The sequence below is a fragment of the Psammomys obesus genome, unplaced genomic scaffold (assembly GCF_907164565.1).
Source record: "Psammomys obesus unplaced genomic scaffold, mPsaObe1.curated_primary_1811, whole genome shotgun sequence".
Lineage (NCBI taxonomy): Eukaryota > Metazoa > Chordata > Mammalia > Rodentia > Muridae > Psammomys > Psammomys obesus.
The window spans coordinates 25,787,866-25,797,962 of NW_026596073.1; the positions used below are offsets into that span (position 1 = coordinate 25,787,866).

Genomic DNA, 10,097 nt, shown 5'->3' on the forward strand with positions numbered 1-10,097 from the left:
ACATTTTTCCAGCCCTTTACTCTGAGGTAGTGTTTATCTTTGTTGCATAGGTGTGTTTCTTGGATGCAACAGAATGTTGGGTCCTGTTTCCGTAACCATTCTGTTAGCCTGTGTCTTTTTATTGGTGAGTTGAGTCCATTAATATTGATAGATAATATTGACCAATGCATGTTAGTTCCTTTTGTAATGGAGTCGATGATCTTACCTTGTTTCATTGCTTGTTTGCTTTTCATTTTTGTTGGGATATTATCTGTATGCCCTGTTTTCTTGGGTGAATTCGTTTTCGTTGGATTGGAGTTTTCCTTCTAGTATCTTCTGTAGGGTTGGTTTGCTGTATAGATATTGCGTAAATTTAGTTTTGTCATGGAATATTTTGTTTTCTCCATCTATGTTGATTGAAAGCTTTGCAGGGTATAGTAGTCTCGGTTGACATTTGTGATCTCTTAGAGTCTCCATGATGCTTGCCCAGGCCCTTCTGGCTTTCATAGTTTCTGATGAGAAGTCTGGTGTGATTCTGATAGGTCTACCTTCATATGTTACTTGGCCTTTTTCCCTTGCTGCTTTTAATATCTTTTCTTTGTTCTGTAGATTTAGTGTTTTGACTATGATGTGACGTGATGTGTTTCTTTTCTGGTCTAGTCTATTTGGTGTTCTGTAGGCCTCTTGTATATTTATGGACATCTCTTTCTTTAAGTTGGGAAAATTTCCTTCTATGATTTTTTTGAAAATATTTTCTGGACCTTGGAGCCTGGAGTCTTCTTTTTCATCAATTCCTATTATTCTTAGATTTTGTCTTTTCATAGCATCCTTGATTTCTTGGATATTTTGTGATTGGAATTTTTCTGATTTTACTTTTTCTTTGAGAGAAGTATCAATTTCTGCAAGTGTGTCTTCAGCTCCAGAGATTCTCTCTTCCATCTCTTGTATTCTGTTGGTGATGCTTACTTTTGTGGTTCCTGATCTTTTCTCCAAGTTCTCCAGCTCAAGAGTTTTCTCATTTTGTGTTTTCTTTATTGATTCTAATTCTGTTTTCATGCCTTGCACCATTTCTTTTATGTGTTTGAATTTGGATTCCTGTCTCTCTACGATGGACTCTATTTCTTTGTTCATTTCCTTTTTGTATGCCACTAATTTTTTCTCTACTTGTGCCTCTATTTGTTTGGCTATGTTTGCCTGTGTTTCTTTAAGGGTTTTGTCTATTTCTTCTTTCTTTACCTCCAATTGACTGGCCAACTCTTTGAAAGATTTGTTCATTTCCTCCTTATGAGCCTCAAGTAATTGAGCAAGCATGGCTTTAAGGTCATTTTCCTGTACTTCTGATGAATTGGAGTATCCATCGATTTGGGGGTTTGCTGGTGAAGTCATGATGTCCTGATTTATGTTGGAAGTGTTCTTTCGCCTACCCCTGGCCATTGGCTTATCTGAGACCTTCCCTGTTTGTTTTTGGATTCTGCCGATCAGACTGGTACTGTCTCTCTCTCGAGTCTGGAGAATTCTTCAGGAAGTTGAGAGAGGTCCCGTGTCCTTAGCGTATGCTGAGGACTAGCTGTACCTGTGGGAGGAAAGTACGCAGGCGCAAACAGAGGCAAAAGCAAGCGTGCGTGCGTGCGTGTGTATATGTGTGTGTGTGTGTGTGTGTGTGTGTAAGTGGGTGTGGGCGTGTGTCTCGAGGGACAGAGTGATGGCTAATGTTGAACCCTTGAGTGTGTGGGAGGGGCTCTGCAATGTATATGTCGCAGGCGCTAGTGATGATCGCAGCGCAATTTCTGGCATTAACTGCCTTAACTCCTCAATTAGACCCACAGAGCAGGAACTTCAATGTTCCAAGTGCCCCTCTGTTTCCCAAAGTGGGTATATGGGTGGGAGGGGGTTCGATGCCTGGCTTCTGTTTTAGAAGAACCCAGGATCAGTGGAGCTGCAGATTCTCAAGGGTGCACTCACTTACAGGCAGGACACTTGGCAGAGATCGGCGTATCTGGGCTCTCTGCTCTCTGGTTTGGCCCTGCTTCTTTGATGTGCTCCACCAGTTCCGTGCTGCTGTCACTGCCAGGTTATGAGGTCTTGCTGCAGCTGGAGATTTCAGGGTGGTCACGTCAGTGGGAATCGGGGTAACCAGCCTTTCTGTTCTCTGGTTTGGCCCTGGTTAGTCTTAAACTGGAGGGCTGATGTGCCCCGCCAGCTCAGTGCTGCTCCGCTGCCAGGTTAGAAAGTCCCGCTGTAACTGGAGACTGGGTTGCTAGTCCAGATGCTTTCTGGGAAGTCCTGGGGTCTCTTTACTGTGCTCTCCAAGCTTCGGAGGCCCAGCGCCTGGTGTGTCTAGCTTGTATGGCGTTTCTGTCTGGTTTTGGTGAGTATATAGCGTATTCTCTGTCACTGTGGGATTGGGCGGGCTGTACCGTCAGTGATGGCGCTCCTGCGGAGCTAGTATGGCGTCTAGCAGGCTCGGGCCCTGGGAGGATGGTGCAGCCCCCGCGAGTGAATCTGGGGCTCCGAGACACAGTACTGCTGGCCTTTGCCGATAAAGAGCTTGGGGCTCCGCCTCAGTGGCTGCAGGCCCCAGGCAGTTAGGTCTGTGCTGAGAAAGGCGAGTCCAAAACTCCATTTTTTAATGGAATGCCATTTTCACTGGGATCATTTCAGTAACTTAGCTCGTTAGATGCCGAAAGTGCCGCCATAAGGCAAGCCCAAAAACATACCAAGATCTGATGCACTTGTAATTCAGACCGGCGCAGCCTGAATTCAGCCATAGATGGCTTCTCTGTCTTTGTTTTGCTTTGCTGTTTTTAAAATTGCTTGCTTCAAGAAACATTTCTTTAAAATATTAACGATGTGATCTGCCTGAAAGTTGAAGTCATACAGCTGGCCAAAAATTGATCCCGTGAAACCCCACGCCCATAGTCACACTGAATGATAACGTCCCATGAAGATGCTTTCAGCTCTCTTTCTCACCCCAGTGCCAGGCTAAGTCAGCACTCAACGGGGTTCACACACATGAACGGATGGGCACTGACTCACAGCTGGTCATATTTTAATGCGTCAACCGATCCCTGCTACGAGAGCATGATGTTAGGCATGAGGAGAGCTGTGTCCAACCTTTCCACATGGTGGTATGATATCATCAGCTATGAGCATCTGGGATGCTTGAGAACCAGGCAATCAAAAAAAAAAAAAATCCTCTGCACTAGCGCGTGCATACACTCACAATGGTTTGAATTGGTTTATAATGCTGTGTTGGGTTACATTCATAGCTGTGCTTGGCCCCGTGCCAAACACTGCAAGCATGCTCGTCTTCTGTTCTTAACTAATCAGGGAAATGTCTGCTAGTTAGAGCCAAACAATCCCATGGTTACAGCTCCACAAAGTTCCCGGTGCGGCTGGTAAGCCAGGGGAAAATTACTCCAGAAAGACTCTCGCTAGCTGAGACTTAATTCCTTTATTTTATATTTTCTCCCTGTGAGATGTACAGATGTAAATTTCCCTCAGAGTCTAGTACCCAGATCTCATATCAGTGCACACAGAATACCCACAGCCCACTTCTTATGAATATGTGGAAAGAAAGACGAGAGGTAGGGAGATAGAAGGGACAGAAAGCAAGAGATGTAGGTGAAAATACTGGAAGGTCCTCCAGACAGAGAGTGAGTGCCCTCTGCTAGGATCCTGCTTTATGTCCCCTTGCCTGACAGGAAAGGGCACTTGTGGGTGCTGAGTGGGAATCTCCATTTCCTCAAGGGCCTCTATTCAGCCTCCCTCAATTGTCCAAATTCCACCAAAGGTGCAGTTGTCCTCTTGATGACAGTAACAAGATGCCCGAGGTAGTTTGGTTGAACAACATCAAGTCAAAACAAAAAAAATACATTCATAAACTACTTTTTGGATTTTTGTTTTATTTTTTAACTTATTTTTTATTAATTGCACTTCATTCACTTTGTATTCCAGCTGCAGCCCCCTCCCTTATTCTCTCCTAATCCCACCCTCCCTCCCTCATCTCCTCCCATGCCCCTCCCCAAGTCCACTGATAGGGGAGGCCCTCCTCCCCTTCCCTCTGACCCTAGCCTAGCAGGTCTCATCAGGACTGGCTGCATTGTCTTCCTCTGTGGCCTGGTAAGGCTGCACTCCCATTAGGGGGAGGTGATTAAAGAGATAGCCACTGCATTCATGTCAGAGACAGTCCTTGTTCCCACTACTAGTGAAATCACTAGGAGACTGATCTGCCATGGTCTACATTTATGCAGGGGACCTAGGGGCTCTAGGTTATCTCCATGCATGGTCCTTGGTTAGACTACCAGAAAAGACCCTTGGACCCATATTTTTTTGGATCTGTTGATCTCCTTGTGGAGCTCCTGTCCCTCTCCAGATCTTCCTATCACCCCCTTTTTTCATAAAATTCCCTATTCTCTGCCCAAAGTTTGGCTATGAGTCTCAGCATCTCCTTTGATACCTTGCTGGGTAGAGTCTTTCAACAGCCCTCTGTGGTAGGCTGCAGTCCTGTTGCTTGTTTTCTCCCTCTTCCAATGTCCATCTTGTTTGCCTTTCTGAGTGAGAATTGATCATTTTACCCAGGGTCCTCTTTCTTGCTTAGCTTCTTTAGGTGTACAGATTTTAGTATGATTATCCTATATTATATATCTAATATCCACTTATAAGTGAGTATATACCATATGTGTCTTTCTGCTTCTGGGATACCTCACTCAGGATGATCTTTTCTAGTTCCCACCATTTGCCTGAAAATGTCATGATTTCCTTGTTTTTAATTGCTGAGTACTATTCCACTGTGTAAATGTACCACAATTTCTGTATCCATTTCTCACTTGAGGGTCATCTGGTTTGTTTCCAGCTTCTGGCTATTACGAATAAAGCTGCTACAAACATGGTTGAGTAAATTTCTTTGTTGTGTACTTGAGCATGTTTTGGATATATGCCTAGGGGTGCTATAGAAGAATCTTGAGGAAGCACTACTCCAATTGTCTGAGAAAGCACCAGATTGATTTCCAAAGTAGTTGTATACATTTAAATTCCCACCAGCAATGGAGGAGGGTTCCCCTTTCTCCACATTCTCTTCAGCATGTGTTCTCACTTGAGTTTTTGATCTTAGCCATTCTGATGTGTGTAAGGTGAAATCTTAGGGTCATTTTAATTTGTATTTCCTTGATGACTAAGGATGTTGAGCATTTCTTTAAGTGTTTCTCTGCTTTTCGATATTCCTCAATTGAGAATTCTCTGTTTAGCCCTTATGCCATTTTTTAATTGAATTACTTGATTTGTTGCTGTTTAACTTCTTGAGTTCTTTATTTATTCTGAATATTAGTCCTCTGTCATATATAGGGTTGGTGAAGACCCAATCTGTAGGCAGTTGTTTTGTTCTGATGACAGTGTCCTTTGCTTTACAGAAGCTTTTCAGTTTCATGAGGTCCCATTTATTGTTATCTTAGAGCCTGTGCTGTTGGTGTTTTGTTCAGGAAGTTGTCTCCTGTGCCCATGAGTTAAAGGCTCTTCCCCACTTTTTCTTCTAACAGGTTTAGCGTGTCTGGTCATAAACTGCTTTTTATACTGACATGTGTAATAATTACTTTTGCCATTGTTGTGAAAAAATAAGGGAAGACAGATTTTTTTGTGGCTCACAGTTTGAGGGGATCTCTTCCATTGTGGGCAGAAAGGACTAAGGGGCTGGTCATGTTGTGTCCACAGTCATGTAGCAGAAAGGGTTGAGTGGTGGTGATCAGCTCACCTTTTTCTGTTCAGCCTGGCACTTCAGCCAAGGGACAGGTGACCGATGTCCCCTGTGATTTTATCACCTGCTGAGTTTCACTTTGCTGAAAACACTATCCTAGACACACCCAAAGGTGTGTTTCCATAGTGATTCTACATCCAATCAGGTTGATAACTAAGATTAACCATCGCCATACGTTATGGTAGCATTTTATATTATATGGGTAAACGGAATTCAGAAAGGTTTGCACTCTGAGCCCCTGGACAAGTGTGTTTGATCAAGAGTAATGAAGACCCACCATCCTTCGCTATAGCAAAAAGTAATACTTTCTTTTTCTACATGTGTGATGTACACTTGTTACAGCAGACTAGCATAATTCATAAGTAGATGTTAATCAACAGCTAAATAATTTACAGGTGAGTTGCCAAGAGACACTGGGAATCCCAAAGCATTACTTTAATCAGGGTCTGACCTCTCTGGTTTTTGGAGGTGTTGGTTTCAACATGTGAAAGTTAGCGACCGTGTTTGTCTCACAGATAAAGTTAGGCTGACTGATATCCTCTTACCTTTCCTCTTGGTGACAGTTTCTCTTGTTCTTCACAGTGCTCCTATATTCCTAAGTGTGGAAACAACTTTGAAGAGTCCATGTCCGTGGTGAGTGTCGTCATGGAAAACTTCAGGAGACACCAACACTTCCCCTGCTATTCTGATCCAGAAGGGAACCAGAAGAGCGTCATCCTGACCAAACTCTACAGCTCCAATGTGCTGTTCCATTCTCTCTTCTGGCCAACTTGTATGATGGCTGGGGGCGTGGCAATCGTGGCCATGGTGAAACTAACTCAGTACCTCTCCCTGCTCTGTGAGAGGATCCAACAGATAAATAGATAAAAGGAAAAAAAAATCATGGATTAGATATTTTTCTTTAAAGCTCAAATACTGTTTTCTTTCATTCTTCACCAAAGAACCTTAAGTTTGTAATGTGCAGTCTGTTATGGGTTCCTTAATATATTATTCTATGTAGAGCAATAACGCAAATGCTGTCCTATATGCAAACATGATGTCATTATTCAGGAGAATTAATTGTTCCTTGTTGGTCAGGTGTTTCATTATCGTGTTGTGATGCTGGAACTAGTCTGTCCTTTTCTTTCCATCAGAATAGGGCTCAGCTACACGTTGCTAAGAGTCGTGGAGGAATGGAGGCACTTTCCGTGCGACGAGGTCTGTGTTTTGACTTTCCAGACCTCTTGAAGACAAGGTTTTTCTTCATTTGTTGTTTACTGAAGCTACAGCCAAAAACGTGGTTTTCTTTTCTTATTCTACATTGAGCCCTGTAGCAAGTGAAGGGGTTGTTTTCTGACTAAGGGGTGTTAAACTTTTTTTTTTTTTTAACCACAGCACTGTAAGGAAGAGAGGAAACCTAGCCAGCTACTTTTCTTTCATTACCTTTCATTCACAGCTTCAGATTTTTGTTAAATAATTTCAATTATATAATGTCTTCCAAACAGAGCCCTTTTCCATCTATGACCCTGCTACTGTGTAGGAGACAAGGCTGGTGAGTTTGTTTCCAGTGAACTGACTGGCTGCTGGTAGGTATGCCATTGCAGTTCAGGAAAGTCTATGTTACAAAGATATTTATGTGAAATAATCTTAATTATATTTCCACTGAACTGTTAGAGGTAAATATTAATATACTAAAGACTGGCAAATTGGTTGCAATGGGTGAGTCTGTTATGGCCAATTACCATGTTGGAATATACTCTGTAGGGATTTATGTTTCAGTGAACGAATGTACAGTCTCTCCTTCTGAAAAATGTTGCCTGTTGTGGTTTTAAAGCTGTGTGTGCAGAATCTTTGTCTCCACTACATATTTTATTTTTCTATTCACTATCCCCTTTTTTGTTGTTCTTTTTTATATGCAGAATAGACCTTTTTCCTAACCCATGTTTGAAATGAATAATAGGTTTTAAAAGGCCTTTCTTCACATTGATGTTTACTCATTCTATTTGGTGGGGGTAAGGGGTTGGTTTTAAATAAAGACATTCCATCCTTTATTTAACATCGATATCTAAGGGAGAAGACAAACATCTATCTTTCTCATCTACATTTAAGTACCTTTTTGTAACATAGTATCGATGTTTTTTAGGTAATGGCAAAATTTTACAAATCATTTGTGGAATGAATGGTGAAACTAATCTGAGAAAGCAGAATATTGTAATTCATAGTTTGACTTTTCATAAACAAATAAATCCCTAGGGTGTGATCAGGACTTCAAATGTGTAATTAAAAATTTTTGAAACTCATTTAATAGCAAGATTTGAATACTTCTTGCATTCAGAACATATCAACCCATGGTAGTCCAAACAATTTTAATCTGCTGTATTTGAAGGTATTTTAAGAGATTGTAAAGAAAATCCCTTTTTCTGATGCCTAAACAATGCATATTATGTAGTAAGCATTTAGAAAACACTTCAGAAATTTACTTATCACTGTTCTTTCTTTTAAAATGTACTTGTCGAGATGGGAGAGAAATCATTAGAACTATAGGCTGAAACCTGCCATCTTAAATGTTTGCTAGGTTTCCCATCAAGTGATCCATCAGTGAAACATTCATGCTAACATTATGACATATATTAATTTTATCTTCTTTAGATATCACTAAAAGGCCTGAAGCTGTATCTCTAAAGGACTTGCCTCATGTGCATGAGACCCTGGGTTCAATCCTCAATAGTGGAAAAGAAAAAAGAAAAAAAAATCCCAACTGATAAGAATGTAGAAAAACTCAAAATAATGACATCAAAGAGTATTAACTAAGACCTCCTTATATGTCAACACAGCAACAACACCTTTAAACTAACTTGGATGTGAACACAACTAAATGTTTGTCGTCGCAGAGAAAGATCCAGAACTAATACCATGTTAAATGCCTTGCACATGTTAACTAATTGGCTCTTCACAACATCTCCATTGGAGAACCATCATTACATCAGCCTACAGATGTTAAATCACTTCCCTCCAAATTATAGTCATCATGGAAGGCAAAGAAAAGGCTCATCATGTAGTTTTCTCATTATGGAAGCCATTACCGTAGCTTTGACATCTTTGAAATTAACCCTGAGAAATTCTGAGGTTTAGAAGGAATCATAGAAACGACAAAGAAAGAGAATTGAATGGGAAGACTTTGATCAAGACATGATGAGGAGGTGGCTAAGAAAGGCAGTTATCCTCTTGGTGGCAAATTTAGGTGTCAGACCATCAGACAGACACAGGGGTCCTTTGTGACATTCTAAGGGCCAGGGAGTTGGCTCAGCAAGTAAAGCCACTTGCCAGCAAACCTGATGACCTGAGTTCAATACCAGGGACCCATATGCTAGAAAGAAAGAAATCTACTTCACAAGTTGTTCTCTGGCCTGTACACATGAGCTCCACAGCACACACACAAAATAAAGACATAATGAGACTAGAATTCTATACTACATGTGTGAAAAGAAGACCAACATTGAACTTCAAGAGACAGTCTGATGCTCAGATAGGATCTATGCATATTAATCCATGGGTTAAGAAAAGAGCAGCAATAAACCGCTTATCTCTTCAGGACTCACAGCTTTGTTTACATTGGCAAGAGCAGACCGCAGTCCCTGCATTATTCAACAAGAATGATTTCCCCAAATGTTACAAATGTCTACGTGTCCAAATCACTTTCATTATCCAATTGGCACATCCCATCTAAAACTTTATTGATTTCACATTGCCTGAGTTGCAATTGTATTAAAACCCAGAAATGATAAATGCATCAATGACTGCTTGGAAATAGCTGTAATAAAAAGATATGGGTTCTGTGGAAAGCTACCCGCAAAGTGTCCACTGATGCTAATGTGTGGGCATCGTAAATACCTCTTCTGCAGGCCGGGTGACAGCTAGAGTTTCAACATGCTGTCCTCCTCCCATCGCTGTGGATGACCAAAGAATACTTATATGCGACATTTATAAAACAAACAGTATTTCTGCAATGTTGTGCTATAAACAGCTCACTGCATTCATGTGGGTAAAACACGTTAACTGTAATTGTTATGTTGACGTTAACAGAGAGAAAAGTGAGATGAGCAATTGACTGAAGTGAGTTTAGGCAATAACTTTAATACAAGTATAGTTACAGTGCTCCCTTCCCCTTGAAAACACTGAAATAAACAATGTTCAAGGAGGTTAGGTAGGTCTCACTGTCCAAGTAGGAAAGAAAGCATGATTAAAAATTGAAAGACGTTCCTTTTCTTAAACTCTTGGGGGTTTTAAGGTTTATTTATACTTACTTTATTTGCAGGAGCATTTTGCCTGCATGTATTTCTGTGCACCTTATGTGTACCTGGTATCACAGAAGTCAGAGGAAGGAATCAGA

General features: G+C 41.2%; 1 protein-coding gene across 1 annotated transcript in view; it reads left to right on the forward strand.

Annotated features, from left to right (window-relative positions):
• The window catches only part of LOC129690284 (calcium-activated potassium channel subunit beta-2), a 281,677-nt gene extending 273,703 nt beyond the window's left edge, over positions 1-7,974 (forward strand). The window contains exon 5 of the mRNA XM_055625839.1: positions 6,311-7,974. Within this exon, the coding sequence (XP_055481814.1) occupies positions 6,311-6,595 (285 nt within the window). The 3' untranslated portion in view covers positions 6,596-7,974. The remainder of the gene's footprint in view (positions 1-6,310) is intronic.
• Positions 7,975-10,097: the final 2,123 nt, after the last annotated feature.